The sequence below is a fragment of the Pelodiscus sinensis genome, chromosome 29, assembly GCF_049634645.1.
Source record: "Pelodiscus sinensis isolate JC-2024 chromosome 29, ASM4963464v1, whole genome shotgun sequence".
Lineage (NCBI taxonomy): Eukaryota > Metazoa > Chordata > Testudines > Trionychidae > Pelodiscus > Pelodiscus sinensis.
In genome coordinates this window covers 539095-561222 of record NC_134739.1, presented here as the reverse complement: position 1 = coordinate 561222, position 22128 = coordinate 539095, and the positions used below count along the sequence as shown (strand labels likewise).

At 70.7% G+C, this 22128-nt stretch overlaps 1 protein-coding gene across 6 annotated transcripts in view; it reads left to right on the top strand.

The window, feature by feature from the left end:
- Positions 1-22128, top strand: part of PLCD3 (phospholipase C delta 3) — a 50173-nt gene that overhangs the window by 7419 nt on the left and 20626 nt on the right. For 3 of the 6 annotated variants that reach the window (XR_012898040.1, XR_012898041.1, XM_075911416.1), the window contains exons 1-4: positions 13020-13438; positions 17464-17625; positions 19398-19626; positions 20330-20459. Coding sequence is in view for 3 of the 6 variants with exons in the window: in XM_075911416.1 (XP_075767531.1) it covers positions 13102-13438; positions 17464-17625; positions 19398-19626; positions 20330-20459 (858 nt within the window). In the remaining 3 variants the exon portion in view is untranslated. Of the gene's footprint in view, positions 1-13016; positions 13439-17463; positions 17626-19397; positions 19627-20329; positions 20460-22128 lie in introns of those variants that run through there. The other 3 variants (XM_075911418.1, XM_075911417.1, XR_012898042.1) reach the window with 2 other exon arrangements.

Here is a 22128-nt window from a genome sequence, read left to right as displayed (position 1 = left end):
GCGTGGATGGCGCGGGGCCCCGGGGGCAGGGCTGGTGTCGTGTGTGGATGGCGCAGGGCCCCAGGGGCAGGGCTGGTGTCGTGCGTGGATGGCGCGGGGCCCCGTGGGCAGGGCTGGTGTCGTGCATGGATGGCGCGGGGCCCCGTGGGCAGGGCTGGTGTCGTGTGTGGATGGCGCGGGGCCCCGTGGGCAGGGCTGCTGCCGTGCGTGGATGGCGTGGGGCCCCGTGGGCAGGGCTGGTGTCCTGCGTGGATGGTGCGGGGCCCCGGGGGCAGGGCTGGTGTCGTGTGTGGATGGCGCGTGGCCCCGGGGGCAGGCCTGGTGCCGTATGTGGATGGCGCATGGCCCCGGGGGCAGGGCTGGTGTCGTGCGTGGATGGTGCGGGGCCCTGTGGGCAGGGCTGGTGTCGTGCGTGGATGGCGCATAGCCCTGGGGGCAGGGCTGGTGTCGTGCGTAGATGGCGTGGGGCCCCGTGGGCAGGGCTGGTGTCGTGCGTGGATGGCGCGTGGCCCCGGGGGCAGGGCTGGTGTCGTGCGTGGATGGCGCGGGGCCCCGGGGGCAGGGCTAGTGCCATGGGTGGATGGCGCGGGGCCCCGTGGGCAGGGCTGGTGTCGTGCGTGGATGGCGCGGGGCCCCGGGGGCAGGGCTGGTGCCGTGCGTGGATGGCGCGGGGCCCCGTGAGCAGGGCTGGTGTCGTGCGTGGATGGCGCGGGGCCCCGGGGGCAGGGCTGGTGCCGTGCGTGGATGGCGCGGGGCCCCGGGGGCAGGGCTGGTGCCGTGCGTGGATGGCGCGGGGCCCCGTGGGCAGGGCTGGTGTCGTGCGTGGATGGCGCGGGGCCCCGGGGGCAGGGCTGGTGTCGTGCGTGGATGGCGCGGGGCCCCGGTGGCAGGGCTGGTGCCGTGCGTGGATGGCGCGGGGCCCCGGGGGCAGGGCTGGTGTCGTGTGTGGATGGCGCGTGGCCCCGGGGGCAGGGCTGGTGCCGTATGTGGATGGCGCGTGGCCCCGGGGGCAGGGCTGGTGCCGTATGTGGATGGCGCGTGGCCCCGGGGGCAGGGCTGGTGTCATGTGTGGATGGCGCGGGGCCCCGTGGGCAGGGCTGGTGCCGTGTGTGGATGGCGCGTGGCCCCGGGGGCAGGGCTGGTGCCGTGCGTGGATGGCGCGTGGCCCCGGGGGCAGGGCTGGTGCCGTGTGTGGATGGCGCGGAGCCCCGTGGGCAGGGCTGGTGCTGTGCGTGGATGGCATGGAGCCCCGTGGGCAGGGCTGGTGCCGTGCGTGGATGGTGCGGGGCCCCGTGGGCAGGGCTGGTGCCGTGCGTGGATGGCATGGAGCCCCGGGGGCAGGGCTGGTGCCGTGCGTGGATGGCATGGAGCCCCGGGGGCAGAGCTGGTGCCGTGCGTGGATGGCGCGGGGCCCCAGAGGCAGGGCTGGTGCCATGCGTGGATGGTGCGGGGCCCCGTGGGCAGGGCTGGTGCCGTGCGTGGATGGCGCGTGGCCCCGGGGGCAGGGTTGGTGCCGTGCGTGGATGGCGCGGGGCCCCGTGGGCAGGGCTGGTGTCGTGCGTGGATGGCGCGGGGCCCCGGGGGCAGGGCTGGTGCCGTGCGTGGATGGCGCGGGGCCCCGGTGGCAGGTCTGGTGCCGTGCGTGGATGGCGCGGGGCCCCGTGGGCAGGGCTGGTGCCGTGCGTGGATGGCGCGTGGCCCCGTGGGCAGGGCTGGTGCCGTGCGTGGATGGCGCGGGGCCCCGTGGGCAGGGCTGGTGCCGTGCGTGGATGGCGCGGGGCCCCGGGGGCAGGGCTGGTGCCGTGCGTGGATGGCGCGGGGCCCTGGGGGCAGGGCTGGTGCCGTGCGTGGATGGCGCGTGGCCCCGGGGGCAGGGCTGGTGCCGTGCGTGGATGGCGCTGGGCCCCGTGGGCAGGGCCGCTGCCGTGCGTGGATGGTGCGGGGCCCCGGTGGCAGGGCCGGTGCCGTGCGTGGATGGCGCGGGGCCCCGGTGGCAGGGCCGGTGCCGTGCGTGGATGGCGCGTGGCTCCGGGGGCAGGGCCGGGGCCGTGCGTGGATGGCGCGGGGCCCCGTGGGCAGGGCTGGTGCCGTGCGTGGATGGTGTGGGGCCCCGGTGGCAGGGCTGGTGCCGTGCGTGGATGGCATGGAGCCCCGGGGGCAGGGCCGGTGCCGTGTGTGGATGGTGCGGGGCCCCGTGGGCAGGGCCGGTGCCGTGCGTGGATGGTGCGGGGCCCCGGTGGCAGGGCTGGTGCCGTGTGTGGATGGCGCGGGGCCCCGGGGGCAGGGCCGGTGCCGTGCGTGGATGGCGCGGGGCCCCGGGGGCAGGGCCGGTGCCGTGTGTGGATGGCGCGGGGCCCCGGTGGCAGGGCCGGTGCCGTGCGTGGATGGTGCGGGGCCCCGGTGGCAGGGCCGGTGCCGTGTGTGGATGGCGCGTGGCCCCGTGGGCAGGGCTGGTGCCGTGCGTGGATGGCGCGGGGCCCCGTGGGCAGGGCTGGTGCCGTGCGTGGATGGCGCGTGGCCCCGTGGGCAGGGCTGGTGCCGTGCGTGGATGGCGCGTGGCCCCGTGGGCAGGGCTGGTGTCGTGTGTGGATGGCGCAGGGCCCCAGGGGCAGGGCTGGTGTCGTGCGTGGATGGCGCGGGGCCCCGTGGGCAGGGCTGGTGTCGTGCATGGATGGCGCGGGGCCCCGTGGGCAGGGCTGGTGTCGTGTGTGGATGGCGCGGGGCCCCGTGGGCAGGGCTGGTGCCGTGCGTGGATGGCGTGGGGCCCCGTGGGCAGGGCTGGTGTCCTGCGTGGATGGTGCGGGGCCCCGGGGGCAGGGCTGGTGTCGTGCGTGGATGGTGCGGGGCCCTGTGGGCAGGGCTGGTGTCGTGCGTGGATGGCGCATAGCCCTGGGGGCAGGGCTGGTGTCGTGCGTAGATGGCGTGGGGCCCCGTGGGCAGGGCTGGTGTCGTGCGTGGATGGCGCGTGGCCCCGGGGGCAGGGCTGGTGTCGTGCGTGGATGGCGCGGGGCCCCGGGGGCAGGGCTAGTGCCATGGGTGGATGGCGCGGGGCCCCGTGGGCAGGGCTGGTGTCGTGCGTGGATGGCGCGGGGCCCCGGGGGCAGGGCTGGTGCCGTGCGTGGATGGCGCGGGGCCCCGGGGGCAGGGCTGGTGCCGTGTGTGGATGGCGCGGGGCCCCGTGGGCAGGGCCGGTGCCGTGCGTGGATGGCGCGGGGCCCCGTGGGCAGGGCTGGTGCCGTGCGTGGATGGTGCGGGGCCCCGGGGGCAGGGCCGGTGCCGTGTGTGGATGGCGCGGGGCCCCGGTGGCAGGGCCGGTGCCGTGCGTGGATGGTGCGGGGCCCCGGTGGCAGGGCCGGTGCCGTGTGTGGATGGCGCGTGGCCCCGTGGGCAGGGCTGGTGCCGTGCGTGGATGGCGCGGGGCCCCGGGGGCAGGGCTGGTGCCGTGCGTGGATGGCGCGTGGCCCCGTGGGCAGGGCTGGTGCCGTGCGTGGATGGCGCGTGGCCCCGTGGGCAGGGCTGGTGCCGTGCGTGGATGGCGCGGGGCCCCGTGGGCAGGGCTGGTGCCGTGCGTGGATGGCGCGTGGCCCCGTGGGCAGGGCTGGTGCCGTGCGTGGATGGCGCGTGGCCCCGTGGGCAGGGCTGGTGCCGTGCGTGGATGGCGCGGGGCCCCGTGGGCTCGCATTGAACTAATGCAAAGCTCGTGCATTTCACTCACATTCCCCACGCTAGGAGCCTCGTGGCCTAGTCTGGGAAGCTGCCGTCCCCTCTGTACCGGGGCGTAGCCACGGGTGGGCCTGAGAGGGCCGTAGCCCACCCACTTTGCATGTAGGCCGGCTCCTGTGGGGCTTGCCCTGCTTTCGCCAGGGAGCGGGCTCAGGGCTTCCTCCCCCTTCCCTCCTGTCCCGCCCCTCATTCCTGCCTGAAGTCGGGGCGCACCCAAGTGAGCCCTTCCGGCTACGCCCCTGCTCCCTGCATTCCCTCTGCAGTCTCCGCTGGCTTTTGCTTTTTGCTTCTCCAATGCTGCCGCCAGCTGTCTACTGGGCCATTCGACTTCTGCTGCGTTCCACCCCAGAGGTGGCTGCTTTCTAATGATGCGAGAGGCTCCCCGGAGCCCAGAGTGGCTCTCTGTGCTTGTAGCTCCGGCCTGCCGGGGGTGCGACCAGGAGCAGGGCGGCAGGTTTTCGAAGGCGTTTGTCGGGGGGGGAGGGGATTCATGAACCCAAACCTTGGGGCAGAAAGGGGCGAGTGAGCGAGCGGGCCCCGGAATGGCTGTGGGCCTGGTGCTCCCCCCCCTCCAGTGACAGGGAGCCCCGGAGGCCAGTCCACACCCGGAGCCAGGCAGAGCCGAGTGTGGAGGCATGGCCGGGCCGGGCCGCTCTGCGTTCTGCGTTCTGCGCGGTCTCGCTCTGGCGGGGCCGGACGCTGGCCCCGCGATGGGCCTGGTGAGCTGGGCTTGGCGTTCCCGGCCTGCGGGGCGAGCGCGCCGGAGGGGGTGCCTGGCGTCCCTGAGGCCTGGTCCAGCAGCGGGGGTGGCAGCAGCCAGCGTGGGCCCCGTTAGCGCCGAGCGTGGCCCGTGAGCCCGGGCGCTCGAGGGGTGCGCCGCCCTGCAGCCGCACGCGGGCTGGTGCTCTCGGGGCGCGGCTGCGCGTCGGGGGGGCCGCGTGTCCGTTGTCGGGCCGGGCGAGGGGCTGGGTTCCGTCCTACACGGGTTTGCAGGCGGGGTCCGTGGCCCCTCAGCCCCTCACGCCCCATTGCTCCGGCGGCCGGGCTTGCTCGGGGCGCAGGCTGGCGCTGACGCTGGGAGGGGGGAGCTGGAGCCGGGCTGCGCTGCCTGGGGGAGGGGAGCTCCGTGCCACGGGGTGAAGGCAGGGCAGTTCGGGCTCAGGCGGCTCTGTGAGCGCCCGGGCGCCGCGCCAGGGAAGGGGCCAGCCCAGGGTGTGCGCTCAGGCCCGGCCAGTCCCCGCTGAGGACGGAATTCCTGCCCGAGGGCGGGTCGCGGGGCTGGGAAGGAATGTGGCTCCGGGGTTAATCGCAGGTCTCCCTGCCCTGCACAGCCTGCTCCGGCGCGGTGCTCTGGCTCCCTGGGCTCTGTGTCTGACCCGGGGTCCCCCAGCTAACGCAGCGGGGCCCCGGGGTCACTTGGCCCGAACAGTCGAAACACGGGCGGCCAGAGCCAGTCTGTCTGGACACTCCAAGCGCCCGCCCTCCGGCACTCGGCACAGCCTGGGGGCACCGGCCCTGTGGGACACGGGGCTCTGACCCCCCCCAACACCGGCCCTGTGGGACGCGGGACTCTGCCCCCCCCCCCCGGCACCGGCCCTGTGGGACGCGGGACTCTGGCCCCCCCCCGGCACCGGCCCTGTAGGACACGGGGCTCTGACCCCCCCAACACCGGCCCTGTTGGACGCGGGACTCTGACCCCCCCCGGCACCGGCCCTGTGGGACACGGGGCTCTGACCCCCCCAACACCGGCCCTGTTGGATGCGGGACTCTGCCCCCCCCCCGGCACCGGCCCTGTGGGACGTGGGACTCTGGCCCCCCCCCGGCACCGGCCCTGTAGGACACGGGGCTCTGACCCCCCCAACACCGGCCCTGTTGGACGTGGGACTCTGACCCCCCCCGGCACCGGCCCTGTGGGACACGGGGCTCTGACCCCCCCAACACCGGCCCTGTTGGACGCGGGACTCTGACCCCCCCCGGCACCGGCCCTGTGGGACACGGGGCTCTGACCCCCCCAACACCGGACCTGTTGGACGCGGGACTCTGACCCCCCCCGGCACCGGCCCTGTAGGACACGGGGCTCTGACCCCCCCAACACCGGCCCTGTGGGACGTGGGGCTCCCCCCTCCTCCGTGACGTGGGGGGGGGGCTGTCTGCTTTGTAACCCGGCGTTCCCACCTGGCTGTGTCACTCTGTGGTTCCTGCTGACCCCCCCACGTGTGTATTGGCCTTAGACACCCCGTCCCAGCCTGAGCTGGGCTGGGGGAGGGAGGATGCCTTGGACCAAGGAAGGGGGGCGCCCCTCCCCCAGAGGACTAAGGCTGCTCTGTCTGCGCTGACACCGACCCTGCGCCGCGTCCGAGAAGCAGGAAACCCTCCTCTGCTGCTGGCGGAGTCGCGTCTGGCCGCGGAGGGGGAGCAGGGTCGGGCCCCCCGACACATCACGCCCCTGGGGTACCGGCCCTGTGGGAGGTGGGGCTCTGACCCCCCCGGGGGCTCCAGCGGGGCTGGGGAGCCAGGCACACGAGGGGGCACGGGCTGGAACGTGCCTCTTTGCCATGTCTCGGCATTGCGTAGGGCCCACGTCCCGGAGCGCTCAGCTCCCAGCCCCAGGGGACGCAGGCGCCGCTGCCCTCGCTCCTCCCCCGCCGGTGCCCGCGTCTCCCAGCGAGTCAGTGGCGTAGCCAGGACCAGAGCCAGGCGTACTGGGCCCCGCTCCTGTGCAGGGTCGCTGCCACGGGGGGCCCGGGGAGGGCGCCAGGCGCCAGTCAGGAATCACGGGAAAGTCCGTCCAGTGGCAAAGCACGGACCGGCTGTGTGAGATCAACCCCCACCCCTGCCCCGCCAGCCTGTGGGGCGGAGAAATCTCCCCACGGCCGCCGTGCGGTGACATGGGCTGAGTGCCAGGCTGGCCCGGGCACATCCCCACGGTGCCGGGCTGACGCTGCCCCTCGGGGTCCTGGCCTGATGGAACACGGGGCTACATGCAGCCTCTTGTGCAACGCACCAGGCCAGCCCGGGCACGTGCCCTGGGATCACACACACAGAGCTAATTGAACAAGTGCCCACAGGATGCAGTGTGGCTAATTAAAGCCTAACGAGGCCTGTTTATGAGCTGAGCCTAACGACTGCGTGATTACAACTGCCCTGCTGCTTCCGGCGCCCAGGGAGGCTTTCCGGGGGCATTTCCCGGGCGGGGCGGCTGGAGCAGGCGCCTGGCGAGCCCAGAGGGGAAATGCGGCAGGTGCTGGGCGGGTTCCCGGGATGAGACCCCAGACTACACCCCCTCCCCGAAGGGCAGATTGACAGCTCCCGGCAGCCTGCTGATTGGCCCGTGCTCCTTATTTAAGCCTGGACAGTGGCCTGGGAGCTTGGCTAAGCACCAGTCTTCCACCCGCGCCTGCCTGAGCCCCAGTCCAGCCTGGGAACGGTCGCTGGCTCTGGCCCCTGACCCTGCTCTAGCCTCTAGCACCTGCCCTGGTCCCTGCCTGCGGCGCGTGCTGCCTCGTGGCTGCCTCTGCCTTGAGGGTGCCAACCCAGCTGTGACCACTAGGTCTGACTGCCTTGCGGGTCCATGTTCACTGGGCTCTGTCCCAAGCCCCTGGGCCAGGGCTCAGAACTGTGGTCTCAGAGTGGGAGACAGCGTCTGGGGCGGGCCCGTGTCATGGCCCAAGTGCCAAGGCAGGGGAGGTCAGGGCAGAAGCGGGGGAGCCGAGCGGGGGCTGGGTCTGTCGCTGCCGCGCTGCACAGTCCCTGCCTGGGACTCCTGGGCCTTGCCCGGCCGTGGAGCGCGGACGTTAAATGTCGGTTACTGACCAGTCGATTAACCTCACGAATTCCTAGCGGCGCCGGCCCCGCTCCCGAAGAGCCCCCCGCCTTTCCGCGCTGCTGCTGGGCCACGAGGGGAGCCGGGGTAAAAGCAGCTCCCCGCACGGGCAGGCTCCCTGCCGGATATGGGGCAGGGGCGGGGGGGGGGTTGGGGGCTGTCCACTCTGGGCGCTCACTGGGCGCTAGGCTTGGGCAGCAGGTGACCCCTACTGGCCTGCGTCTGTAGCACTGCCCAGCGGGGGGCGCCCCTGTCCCGGAGACCTTAGCCCAGCCGGTTCTGCCCGGAGCAGGGAAGGGGTCGGACAAGGGAAGGGTGCGGCGTGGGGAGGGGGCAGTTGGAGGGTGGGAAGCAGGGAGGAAGGAGACTGAGCCGAGTGCTGGGGGTTCAGGGCCCCCGGGGTCTAAGGCTGCCTGCCCTGACGCCTCGGTCCACATCGCGCCTACGCGGGGCCGTATCTCTGAGACGCAAGAAACCCTCCGTGTCCTACTGGCGGGCGGAGTCACGTCCTGCTGCGGTCGGGGGATCCCCTACGCGCCGTCACGGGGCAGCAGCCCCTGTCGGGGGGGTCTCAGCTCCCGGACCCAGTGCGAGCTGGAACAGAGCCGGGCTGCCCGCCTGGCTCCTGACACGTTCAACGCAGCCGCAGTGGGGGCCGGTCCCGGACCCGGGTGAGCCAGGCTGCTACAAACTGGACCGGCAAGCGGGACGCGTGTCGTCTGTAGCATTCGCCGATGCGCTTTTGCTTAGCGGTTAATCGGCTGCTCTGCCATCCTAGCGGGGCGCTCCCCTCCCCCGCCGGGCGGCATGGGGGCAGCCCTACCATGGCAGCGCAGGGGTGGCCAGCAGAGACCGGTTTGACCCCAGCCCTGCAGAACCTACCAGCTGGCTCAGGGCAGGCTTGCTAGGGGCCCTTGGGGAACCAGCCTTGGGCGCCCAGCAGGAGATCCCGAGGGAAGGTTCCCCCTGCGCTGAGAACACCTGGGCTGTGGGTGCAGCACGTGGCAGCGTGGCCCCGAGCCCTTTCTAAAGCCCAGCCCAGGCAGGTTACCGGGGGCCCGGGGCCACAGGCGCCGTGTGACAGCAAGGCCCTTGTGACGGACCGGGCCGGGTCTGGGCACAGCCGAGGGCGTCCGCTCAGGGTGAATTGCTCAAAGTGGGGGCTCCTTACAGCCCCCCGACTGGTGACCTCTCCAAACAGGTCACACACCAGTCCCACCGAGCACTTCAGCTGCCTGCCTGAAGCCTCCCAAGCAAAACCCCTCCGACACCCCAGCAATATCCGTGCCCCAGATGGCCCCGGGCCTCATACACCGGTGGGGGGGTCCTAGCACCCAATCCCACCTACCCCGAACAAGTTCTGTCCGGTTCCAAGAAACCAGCCACAGATCCCTGGTCAATTTACCCTCCGGACCTTACCCACAAATCACGCTGGGCCAATCCTTTAGCATCTAACAACTAAAGGTTTATTGCTACCAGAAAGAAAAGCCTGAGAGTGAGGTTGTTAAAGGATAGTACGTTACATGCATCGAATCTCCCAGTTCTCAGTGCAGGCTCTAGCAGAGATGTTACAGCTGCTGGCTTAAGAGTCCTTGTTGCACATCCTAGGTCAGGATGGGTCCACAGGTCTTCCTGGCCCTTCGATCCCTGCACTGCTGCCTCTGAGATGAAGTGCTGAGCTGAGTCCCCAGATGGAGTCAGCCACTTGGCCTATTTATCCCTCCTTCCTGGTCTCTTCTTGGCTGCAGCAGGTCACCTGGCCAGCGGCCTGTCCCTGTGTCCCTGCTGGCAGCCCTTAGGTGCCGGGCACCATTCCCGAGGTGTGTCCTTGGCCTACTGAGTGCCATTGTCCCACAGGGCCTCGCTAATTAGCATGTCCATAGGCCGGGCTCTGCCCAATGTTCAAACATGTTCAGAGTGATTTCCAGTCTCCACACAGAGTACAGATCCCTACCTCCACACACACATTGTACAGATCTCTGAAGAGCAGATACAGAATCAGAAGAAAGTAGCTTTTGTTTGACCCCTCCCATGGCCCCTTTGTACCACTTTGGGGGTGAGCACCCCCCCCCCATGGGTGCAGCAGTGACCCGGCTGCTCCCCTCACAATCCAATAACGTGACAGCCCTGCCCTGTGGCCGTAAGTCGGCAAAGACAAGGCACCAGGCCGGGATACGCTCCCAGAGGGTCCTGGGATTTGTAACTGTTTTTACTTCCCATGCTCAGGCATGTTACAGGCAGAAACCCAGGTTTGCCTGCAGTGGGCACATTGCTGCCAACGTGGGCACCTTGCTGGCCCCATCACTGTACTATCCTCGCCCGTCACGGCCTTTCACGTCCTGCCCACCCCTGCCAGTGGGCAGCACAGTGCTCTATCCCCAGTATGCAGGAGGGAAACTGAGGCACGGCAAGGCTCAGAGACTTGCTTGGGTTCACATAGGAAGCCTGTGGGAGAGTGAAAAGTTGAATTCTGGTTTCCAGCATCCCCCTGATTGCTCTAAGCACTAGGCCATGCTTCTGCTCCGCAGCTCGCTCTCCATATGTTGATCCGTAAGCCTCACCGCTCATTGTGGGTTTAGCCTCCCCCACCTCCGGTAGTTGGGGAAACCTCATCCCCGTTGTCCATGGAACCCTTCTGCCAGGTGCAGCCACAGCTGCCAGGGCTGGGGTCGATATCGAGGGGTCCTCTCCACCCATCCATCCATCCCAGAACGGCTCTAGCCCCCACTCAGTAACCAGGGAAATACATCCCCCACCTGGGTGCCTCCGGGAGGCAACACCCCCCCCCCCCCCCGGCAAGAGTCTGAGAGGAGAAAAACTTTTCATAAAAGGGGGGAGTAACTGGGAGTTAATTTGGGAGTCTCCCCCCCCCCCCCCGCAAGGCTCATGAACAAACCCCACGAGTGACAGTCCCACCCCAGGTAGGGCTGGGCAGTGTCTGTTCCCCTCCGGTTCATGGGCCCAGCCAATCGGAATGTCCCCGCCACTGCCCGGCCCTTCTTTGACCCCACCCCCAGTTGCTGCCCTTGGGTGGGGCAGAACCAGAGTTCAGAGGGGCAGCCGCAGAGGTCACCTGGGTGCCTCTCTGGCACCGCCCTGCCGGCCGCTCGCATCGCCTCTCTGGCACCGCCACCCTGCCGGCCGCTCGCGACGCCTCTCTGGCACCGCCACCCTGCCGGCCGCTCGTGTCGCCTCTCTGGCACCGCCGCCCTGCCGGCCGCTCGCATTGCCTCTCTGGCACCACCACCCTGCCGGCCGCTCGTGTCGCCTCTCTGGCACCACCACCCTGCCGGCCGCTCGCGTCGCCTCTCTGGCACCGCCACCCTGCCGGCCGCTCGTGTCGCCTCTCTGGCACCGCCACCCTGCCGGCCGCTCGCGACGCCTCTCTGGCACCGCCACCCTGCCGGCCGCTCGTGTCGCCTCTCTGGCACCACCACCCTGCCGGCCGCTCGCGTCGCCTCTCTGGCACCGCCACCCTGCCGGCCGCTCGCGTCGCCTCTCTGGCACCGCCGCCCTGCCGGCCGCTCGCGTCGCCTCTCTGGCACCGCCGCCCTGCCGGCCGCTCGCATTGCCTCTCTGGCACCACCACCCTGCCGGCCGCTCGTGTCGCCTCTCTGGCACCACCACCCTGCCGGCCGCTCGCGTCGCCTCTCTGGCACCGCCACCCTGCCGGCCGCTCGCGTCGCCTCTCTGGCACCGCCCTGCCGGCCGCTCGCGACGCCTCTCTGGCACCGCCACCCTGCCGGCCGCTCGTGTCGCCTCTCTGGCACCGCCGCCCTGCCGGCCGCTCGCATTGCCTCTCTGGCACCGCCACCCTGCCGGCCGCTCGCGACGCCTCTCTGGCACCGCCACCCTGCCGGCCACTCGCGTCGCCTCTCTGGCACCGCCACCCTGCCGGCCGCTCGCGTCGCCTCTCTGGCACCGCCGCCCTGCCGGCCGCTCGCGTCGCCTCTCTGGCACCGCCACCCTGCCGGCCGCTCGCGACGCCTCTCTGGCACCGCCCTGCCGGCTGCTCGTGTCGCCTCTCTGGCACCGCCCTGCCGGCTGCTCGCGTCGCCTCTCTGGCTCCGCCCTGCCGGCTGCTCGCGTCGCCTCTCTGGCACCGCCACCCTGCTGGCCGCTTGTGGCGCCTCTCTGGCACCGCCACCCTGCTGGCCGCTCGTGGCACCTCTCTGGCACCGCCCTGCTGGCCGTTCGTGGTACCTGTCTGGTGCCGCCCTGCTGGCTACTCATGTCGCCTCTCTGGCACCGCCCTGCTGGCTGCTCGTGGCACCTCTCTGGCACCGCCGCCCTGCTGGCCGCTCGTGGCACCTCTCTGGCACCGCCCTGCTGGCCGCTCGTGGCGCCTCTCTGGCACCGCCGCCCTGCTGGCCACTCGTGGCACCTCTCTGGCACCGCCCTGCTGGCCGCTCGTGGCACCTCTCTGGCACCGCCCTGCTGGCCACTCGTGGCACCTCTCTGGCACCGCCCTGCCGGCCGCTCGTGGCACCTCTCTGGCACCGCCCTGCTGGCCACTCGTGGCACCTCTCTGGCACCGCCCTGCTGGCCGCTTGTGGCACCTCTCTGAAACCGCCCTGCCGGCCGCTCGTGGCATCTCTCTGGCACCGCCCTGCTGGCCACTCGTGGCATCTCTCTGGCACCGCCCTGCTGGCCGCTCGTGGCATCTCTCTGGCACCGCCCTACTGGCCGTTCGTGGTACCTGTCTGGTGCCACCCTGCTGGCTACTCATGTCGCCTCTCTGGCGCCGCCGCCCTGCCGGCCATTCATGGTGCCTCTCTGGCGCCGCCCTGCTGGCTGCTCGGGGCACCTCTCCACCGCTCTGCCAGCTGCTCATCCCATCGCTTCACCACTGCCCTGCTTGCTGGCTGCCAGTCACCATCCGCTCCCACCCACTCCTTGGCTGGGCCTTGGGCTCCCAGCAGGCGGCTGGAGCACACACACCCCCACCAGGCCTCTCACGCGAGCGAGACTCCTGACGCTGCCTGTGAAGCGTGGGGGGGGGGAGGGCGCGTGGTTACAGGTCTAACCAGTCCAGGCGAGGGAGGCTCCACAGCCTGCTGCCCTGAGTAACCCCCCTCCCACCCCCTAGAGCGCTGAATGCCCAGCCCCTGCTCGGCACTCGCTCTGCTCCCTGGAGCCCTTCCCCGCGGGGCAGATTTAGCCCCGTCCTGCTGCTCTGGGCTCCCACAAAAGGGCAAACGTTGCTCAGCAGCTTCCCTCTCCCTGCGTCCGTCCACGTGGCCGGGCCACGGCGTCAGCTGGTCGCAGGGCGCCCGCGCCGTCTGCGGGGCAAACCGATCACCAGGCCCGGCCCGGGGCCTGCGAGCACCCTGCAGATCTGCCCCAGGGCGCCGAGCAGCCCCGGCCCCAGGCGGAGAAGTGGCTGAGCCTGGGACCGTCCCTTACTCTGCCAGCAGCAATGGAAACTGACTGGTGTCCCAGAGCTGGGCGGGGGCCAGTGTCGAGCCGGGCAGAGCGTGAACAGTTAAGGGGCCGTGGGCTTTCCAGGCCAGCGCGGCGGAGCCCAGGGAGCCGGGTTGTGTCTGGAGGGGCCCATGCAGCCGGCTTGGGCTTTTCACCCCCCCTTCGCCCCGGCGTTCCCTCCTGGCCCAGGCCGGCCGCCGCCGCTTCGCTGCCCTTTCCAGCATGACAGCCAGCCCGTGACTCACCTCCCTTTCCGCATGACTCAGGCTCCCTGGACCGCGGGCCAGGGAGGAGGAAGGGCTGAGCCGGGGGCTGGTGCGGGCAGTTCCCTTTGGCAGCGGAGAGCAGGAACACCAGGACGTGGGCTGGGAGATCAGTGCACCTTCCCCCCGGCCCCCGGGCTGTGCCCTGGGCCGAGCACCAGGCATGGCCCCAGAGATATGCCCGGGGGGGCCCGTGACATGGCAGGTCAGTAGCCAGGCTGGGACTCGAGCCCAGGGGTCCCGCCCTGCAGGCAGCTGCTGAACCGCTTGGTGCCTGTCACTCCTGAGACTGCTCTGCTGGGCCCTGCCAGCACCAGCCCCTCCCCTGCAGGGGCATCGGGCTGCCCCCTCTGAGATGCAGAACCTGGCGCCTGCAGCTCCCTTTGGGGTGTCCTGGGCCAGCACCTTCAACCTGGACGGGGCAGCACTAGAGGGGAGTGTGTCGCTGGCGTGGGGCTGGGGGGCCGGGTGTGCCCCGGTGTGCCTCCCCAGACCCAGCCTCTGCCTCCCCAGTCCCAGCCTCTGCCTCCCCAGACCCACCCTCTGCCTCCCCAGACCCACCCTCTGCCTCCCCAGTCCCAGCCTCTGCCTCCCCAGACCCACCCTCTGCCTCCCCAGTCCCAGCCTCTGCCTCCCCAGTCCCAGCCTCTGCCTCCCCAGTCCCACCCTCTGCCTCCCCAGTCCCAGCCTCTGCCTCCCCAGACCCACCCTCTGCCTCCCCAGTCCCAGCCTCTGCCTCCCCAGACCCACCCTCTGTCTCCCCAGTCCCAGCCTCTGCCTCCCCAGACCCACCCTCTGCCTCCCCAGACCCACCCTCTGCCTCCCCAGACCCACCCTCTGCCTCCCCAGTCCCAGCCTCAACCTCCCCAGACCCACCCTCTGCCTCCCCAGTCCCAGCCTCTGCCTCCCCAGACCCACCCTCTGCCTCCCCAGACCCAGCCTCTGCCTCCCCAGACCCACCCTCTGCCTCCCCAGACCCAGCCTCAACCTCCCCAGTCCCAGCCTCTGCCTCCCCAGACCCACCCTCTGCCTCCCCAGTCCCAGCCTCAACCTCCCCAGACTCACCCTCTGCCTCCCCAGTCCCAGCCTCTGCCTCCCCAGACCCACCCTCTGCCTCCCCAGACCCACCCTCTGCCTCCCCAGACCCACCCTCTGCCTCCCCAGACCCACCCTCTGCCTCCCCAGTCCCGGCCTCAACCTCCCCAGACCCACCCTCTGCCTCCCCAGACCCACCCTCTGCCTCCCCAGTCCCAGCCTCTGCCTCCCCAGTCCCAGCCTCAACCTCCCCAGACCCACCCTCTGCCTCCCCAGTCCCACCCTCTGCCTCCCCAGTCCCGGCCTCTGTCTCCCCAGACCCACCCTCTGCCTCCCCAGTCCCAGCCTCTGCCTCCCCAGACCCACCCTCTGCCTCCCCAGACCCACCCTCTGCCTCCCCAGTCCCGGCCTCAACCTCCCCAGACCCACCCTCTGCCTCCCCAGACCCACCCTCTGCCTCCCCAGTCCCAGCCTCTGCCTCCCCAGTCCCAGCCTCAACCTCCCCAGACCCACCCTCTGCCTCCCCAGTCCCACCCTCTGTCTCCCCAGACCCACCCTCTGCCTCCCCAGACCCACCCTCTGCCTCCCCAGTCCCGGCCTCTGCCTCCCCAGTTCTTCTTTCCAGCGCAAGCCCGACGGCCCATCCCCCGCTGTGCGTGCCCAGTCCGTGTGCCTGGGAGACAGCTGCCCGGGCACGTCCGGGCTCGCGTGAGCGGCCCTGCGTCGGGTGATGCGAGTCCCTTGGTGACAGCTCCCCCGCTGACTCGTGGCCGTTTCACCCCCTGCTGGGCGCCCGGCGCCTCCTTCGCCGTCGCTGGGATCTGCCCGTCGGAGCCGCTCCAGCTTACACGCTGCGGTAACCGCGCCACCGCGGGCGCTGGGGTGTGCACAGCACAGAGGCCTCAGCGTGACCTTGCCTGTGCGCTCGGCGTGGCAGGCCACAGGGCTTCAGGGTGCTGCTTGGAGATTAAACATGCCATGGGGAAACCGAGGCACCGACGGCAAAGTGCAAGCTGGCGCAAGTCTGAGTTACCTCAGGAGAGCGGGTTCCCTGTGGCCCCCTACCCATCTCTGCCCTCAGGCTCGCCAGGGCCAGGGCCGGGTAGTCGCGGCACTTTGCACAGCGGTACGGCCAGTGCAGCCGTGAAAGGGTTAATGGTCCCACCCGGGCTGCCAAGGGGAGACCCTGGTGGCTGCTCTCTGATGGTTCGGGGGCAGCGAGAGCCGGGCAGCCTGCGCGCTGCGACCCGGCCCGGGGAACCGAGGCTGCAGGACGTGCAAGAGGCGGTCGCAAAAGGGCCGAAACAAATTAGTGACCAAACCCCTCCCCCCGCAGGCGCCGCCCTGCCCGGGGGGGGGGGGGGGGGAGAGGAGCAGGGTCTTTGGCACCCGGCCTCTCTGGCCTGATCCTCAACGCTCCCGCTGGCACCGTGCGAGGCCTGTTTGGCCCGGTCCCCCAGCCCGCACGGCCCTGAGCCAGTCACCGGGAAACCGGGCCGGGGCCGGCGCCGGCGCCTGGCGATTGCCCGGACAAGCGAGCGGGTGGATTTTCCATGGCCCGTTCTCCACCCCCTCTCCTCAGTTAGCCAGCGGGCCACGCCACTGGCTCCCTGCAGCGACGTCCCCGCCGTGCCTGCGTCCGGAGAATCGGCCCCACCGGCCAGGGGACAACCCTTTGGTCCGAGCTGCTTCCAGGCCCCGGGCCGCTGGCGGGCGCTGCAGAACGGGGATTTGCCTTTCGCTCAGCGCCGCAGGGAAAGGAGGCTGGCCGGGCTGACCAGTGTTTCTAGTCGGTTTCACTCCCCTCCCCCCACGGGGGCAGAGCCCCCCAGATTCGGGCCACGTTCCATGGGGGGAGGGTTACGACGGAATCTCCTAGGAGCCCGATGCACTTTGTGCCTGAATCCCAGTGACATTCCCTGCCCAGCTCGGGTGCATGGCGACCCCAGGCCCTGCCAATCCACGGGGCCAGCATTACAGCCACGAGTGTCCCCGTCTGCGGGCGCCCGGGCGGGAATCCCGGCCTCGTTTTTGCAGAGCCGGATGCGGATTCGCATTTTGCATCCGCCCAGGGCTACACAGACTCTCCCAACCCCCCAACCAAATCCAGCAGCTTCTCTTAATCCTCTTGGAAATGCAGCTGAGAATTAAATGTGGGGCTTAAAGGGTCCGTAGGTGAGTCCCTCCCGGGCCTGAGCCTGCCAGAGCGGATTCCAGGGCCGGCTGTGCCATCCTCTGCCGCTCCGGGCCCTGCACGCAGCCCGCAAGGGGGTCCCGGGTCACGGGCTGGGCAGTGCCCTGTGCTCTCGGCTGTGTGTTCAGGGGCCGAGCAGCCTGCAGGTCGGATACGCAAAGGGCTGCCTGTTTCTCCCGGGCCCGGCACGGCCGGGGTGGGATCTGCCAGGCCCTGCCGATGACTCGGGGCCTCAGTGGCACCAGGTGTTCAAGGCGACGGCGCATTGGCCCTGACTGGCGGGGGGTGCCCTGCGGGAGGCCAGTCACCTGCCCACGGACTGCCTGGATGCGGGCTGCAGAGGTCGACCCCAGGCCACGTGGAGAGGAACCAGATGGGCGCAGAGCAGGAAAGGGCCGGGTGCTGCGGGTCCCCAGCGGCGGGCGCGGAGCCTGGTGTCGGCCCAGCGCTACTTGCCCACACGCAGGCGGGGACTGGCCACCGCATCCGAGCTCCCCCTCCGCCGGGCGAGCTTCCCACGCTGCGTCCGGGGGTCTCCCGAGAGCGCTGGGAGCGAGGGACGGATGTGGCCGGCCGCTTAACCGGCAGGGCGGCTCCGGCCCGCGGGGCCCACCCCAGGCAGCACTGTCCTGGGCACGGTGTGACGGGACCTGTCAGAGCCCAGCACGGTCCCCTCTAGCGCACGGGAGAGTTTGGAGCTGGGCCTGCGGGGAGGCGCTCAGGGCCGGGGTGTTTGTGTGACAACGTGTGCGTGTGAAACACAAGCGAGTGCAACTGTGGAGCGTGTGCGTGCGTGATCGTGCCCCCCTTCCCGGGCTGCAGGGGGTGGCCCCCAGTTAGAGGAGACTCTCCAGGAACCCAGGCTGTGGTGTCCGTGGCAGGGAGGACCGTGGCCCTAGCAGGCGGATGCCAGGCCCGGGGCTGGCTGCTTGCGGGCGAAGTTGCCCCGGTGGGCTGGGGCTGTGCGGGGCCTGACGGGTTCTGCCCCTTGCTCCCTGCAGGCCTGGCCGATGACGAGGACATCAAGGTGATGCTAAAGGGCTCCCTGCTCTGGAAGATCAAGTCGCAGCGGCGGCAGAAGGAACGGCTCTACCGCCTGCAGGAGGACGGCCTGACCGTCTGGTTCGAGAGGCGCTTTCAGCGGGCTCGCTCCAAGCCCATCCGTGAGTCCCAGGGCCGGGGCTCCGGGCGCAAACGCTCCAGGAAACCCAGAGCCCAGTTCTGAGCCCGGAGCCCAAGGCAGACCCGGGAACCTCTCACACCCAGCACTGCCCACGGCCCAAGGCAGACCCGGGAACCCCCCACACCCAGCACTGCCCACGGCCCAAGGCAGACCCGGGAACCCCCCACACCCATGGACCCGGGAACCCCTCACACCCAGCACTGCCCACGGCCCAAGGCAGACCCGGGAACCCCCCACACCCATGGACCCGGGAACCCCTCACACCCAGCACTGCCCACGGCCCAAGGCAGACCCGGGAACCCCCCACACCCATGGACCCGGGAACCCCTCACACCCAGCACTGCCCACGGCCCAAGGCAGACCCGGGAACCCCCCACACCCATGGACCCGGGAACCCCTCACACCCAGCACTGCCCACGGCCCAAGGCAGACCCGGGAACCCCCCACACCCATGGACCCGGGAACCCCCCACACCCAGCACTGCCCACGGCCCAAGGCAGACCCCGGGCAGAGCCTAGAACCCAGATCGTCCCGCACGGAGCCTGGCATCTAAGCCCAGAGCTCTGCTGGGACCCGGGGCTCGGCGCTGGCAGGAAACGGGCATCGTTAGCAGGTTTGCCCAGGAGAATTTTCCTCCCTGCCGCCACATCCTGTCTCGCCGCTCAGCGCCCCCAGCGAATGCAGGGCCTGGATTTCTAGGGGGACCCACCCTACTCGGAGGCTCCCCCCAACAGCAGGGGCAGCGTCTCGGTGGGACGCAGCAAACCCTGCACTCACTGGGCTCTGTCTGGCCTGGGGTCCGGCGCACGAGGCCCCTGCGGGTGGGACCAGGCCCTCCCCAAGCTGCTGCGTTCACAGGGCGCTGCAGGCGGGGCCCACGGGGTGCTGAGCCTCAGCAAACCCGGACGACAGCAGGGCCCCTCCCTCCCCAGCCCCGGATCTCCTGGCTCAAAGCGGCTTTCGGGGCGGCGGGATGAATCTCCGGCTCCCATGCGGCCGGGGGCGGCCCCAGGTCTGCTGTCCCCGGGGACCCGTCCCTTCTCGCCACGCTCAGCCCTGTGGGGCCAGGCTGCAGCCCCCGCGTGGGCTCCTGTGGACGGGCTCCCCATTACACCGCTGCCCACGCGGGCCCTCTAGGGGTCTGGGACCCCGCGGATCTCTGTGCTGGTGGGTGCCCCCACTTTGCCTTCGCCCCGGGGGTCAGAGCGCTGGACACGCAGCCGCGGGCCAGCCCGTTACCGATCCAGTGCTAACGAGAGGCGGGAATACGGGCCAGGCCCTGTTACTCCTCGTGGAATGAGATGTAACAGTTCATCCCAATTAAGGACTTAGTTCGGATTTACTTGAAACTGCCACGTGTAGCCGCGGGCAGTTCGTTCGGACTAAGGGGGATTTAAAAATGGCGTCCGGACGGGAAGATGCAAATAAAGCCTGGGATATTTAAATCCCGGGCTTCCTGTGCAACTCCGGTTGCCTGATTTGCCTCCCTAGCTCGAAGTAAGGAGCTAGTGTAGACGTACCCCGAGAAGAGCTGGATACATTCATGGAGGGTGGGTCTGTCACGGGCTAGTAGCCAGGCTGGGGGGGGGGGCCTTAGCCTCTGGCCGAAGCTGGCAATGGGCGCCGGGAGGGGTCACTGGCCTCCCTCTGGGGCGCCTGGCGTTGGCCTCTGTGGGCAGACAGGACGCTGGGCTGGACGGGCCTTGGTCTGAGCCCGCCTGGCCGCGCTGACGCCCTGCGGGTCTCGTGCAGTCTCCATCCCCCACATGGAGAGCGTGCGGGAGGGCCACCAGTCGGAGGGGCTGCGGAAGTACGGCGGCTCCTTCCCGGAGCGGCGGTGCCTCACCATCGTCTTCAGGGGGCGGCGGAAGAACCTGGACCTGGCTGCCCGGAGCGAGGAGGAGGCGCAGAGGTGGGTCCAGGGGCTGAGGAAGCTGATGGAGAAGGTGAAAGCCATGAGCCAGCAGGAGAAGCTTGACCAATATCCTTTGGAGCGGGGGAGGGGCGGGTTTGGGGTGTGACCGGCTGTGACACCTGAGCTGCAGACGGTTCGGCCCCCGGCTCCGGCTCCTCACGCGCACCCGGCAAACGGGGCCCGGCCCGGCCCACGGGCTCCCAGCTGGGGGCGGAGCTGGGGCTGGGCCTGCCGGCCCGGCCCACGGGCTGCTGCTTTCTCCCCACGGCGGCTCTCCCAGCCCTAGAGACTATGGGGCTGGAGCCTGGTCTGGCTGGGCCCCTCAGGCCCCAGCTGTAAATGCAGGGGGCTGGGGGGAGGGCTCACCAAACGGAGCATCAGACCAGGCAGCCCCCTGCCTCCGGGGGGCTCGTCCAGCTCCTGCCGCATGGGGCAGCCTGGCCAGTAGAGGCGCCACCCCAGCTGCACGCCCTGCACATGATGGGAACCAGCCGCAGCAGCTCCCATAGGTCCAGCCCCTCCTGCCAGCAGTGTGGGGAAACCTTCCCGCCGTGTGCCACCCTGCAAGCGTTCGGCAGGGGCTGGGGCTGCCTGGGGGTGCTGGGAGGAGGCAGCGGGGGGCGGGGAAGCCGAGGTCTCCTCTAATCCAGCGGGGGGCTGCTCCGAGCCACTTCCCTGCCCGCGGGAGCGTTGGATTAGCCCCCTTGAGCCGGACGAGCTCGTCCCCCCAGGGCGTCTGTCCCGCGTTGTCACCTTACATCCCGTGCACCTGGATCCACGACATCCTGCACCAGGCCGACAAGGACAAGGACGAGACGATGTCCTTCGCCGAGATCAAGGACATGCTGAAGATGATCAATATCGACATGAACGACATCTACGCCCGCCAGCTCTTCAAGGTACCTCCCCCTGCAGCCCCCAACTCCCCCCGCAGCCTCCGACTCCCCCCACAGCCTCTGACTCCCCCCTGCAGCCCCCGACTCCCCCCTGCAGCCCCCAACTCCCTCCGCAGCCTCCGACTCCCCCCACAGCCTCTGACTCCCCCCTGCAGCCCCCGACTCCCCCCGTGGCCCCCGAGCCCCCTGCAGCCCCTGAGCATCCCCCTGCGGCTCCCAAGGCCCCCGCGGTCCCCAAGGCCCCCTGCAGCCCCCAAGCCCCCCCATAGCCCCCGAGTGCCCCCCACAGCCCCCAAGCCTCCCCGCAGCCCCCGAGCACCCCTTGTGGCCCCCAAGCCTCCCTGCAGCCTCGCTCCCAAACCTTCCCTCGCTCCCAAACCCTCCCACGGCTCCCAAAGTCCCCCATGGCCTCCAACCGCCCCCTTGTAGCCCCCAAGCTCCCCCCGCAGCCCCACACCTCCCCATGGTCCCCAAACCCTCCCACAGCCTCCCAACCCCTCCATGGCCTCCAACCCCCCTCACACAGCCCCCAAACCTCCCCGCAGGCCCCAAACACTCCCATGGTCCCCGAGACCCCCCTGCAGCCCCCCCTGCAACCCCTGAGCCCTCCCCCACAGCCCCCAAACCTTCCCGCGGTCCCTGAACCCTCCTGTGGCCCCCGAACCTCCCCCCACAGCCCCTGAACCCTCCCACGGCCCCCGAAGTCCCCCATGGCCTCCAACCCCCCCCCCTTGCAGCCCCCGAACTCCCCCATGGTCCCCAAACTCTCCCATGGCCCCCGAAGTCCCCCATGGCCTCCAACCCCCCTCCCATGGCCCCCGCACCCCCTTGCAGTCCCCGGCGCCCACGTGCATTGGGCGTGTGACTCCCCCGAGCCGGGCTCCTGGGCCAGCAGGGAACCCGGTGTCCCGGCTCTCAGCGCTCGGCTCCTCCTGGGGCGGGCTGAAGGAGGCAGGCGGGTGGGGCCGGTGCCGCGCCCCCTCTGCCAGCCAGCAGGCAGGTTAGACTGGGCGACCCGCATGCCTGGGGCGCCTGGCGCCTCCTCACCCACCCTGGGAGCCCGGGGCTGGAAGGACCCAGCCCATCCCCGGCACTGCGGGAAGGCGGGGCCCAGGAGCGCGGCAGGCGGCTGGGTGCAGCTGGGCCGTGCCCCTTGCCTGTTTGTGCCGATTGGGCGGTGGGCAGGGCCTGGCCGTGCCGCCCGGGCATATCCTAGAACCCCCGGGCGGGCAGAGCCCTCGGGAGTCGTCACATCCGGCCCCTGCCCGAGGCAGGACCAGCCCAACTGTTCTGGCTTGCAGCCCCCTGGCCGCTCCCCGCCCTGCCCAGCTCTGCCAGTGCCCGCAGCCTGCCTGACTCCCGGCACCCCCCTGCCAGCAGAGCCTCTTGTGCTGCTGCCCTGGGCATGTCCCTGGTGCGGGGGCCTGGGCTGGCTCCCCTGCATTGTAGAAAGGCAGCGGTGCCTAGTGGTGCCCAGCGGTGCCCATGGCCCCACTCCCACTGTGGGCACCGGGCTCCCGCCCTTGGGGCATGGCCCAGGGCCTGCCTAGTCCATAGAAGAGCATGGAGGGCATTGGATCAGGCCCTGGGGGGGCTGCCCTTGGCAGCGGGGGGGAGGGGCAGATGGCCCCGTGGAGGCTGGAGGGTCAGACGCTACGGCCCTAGGGGTGTG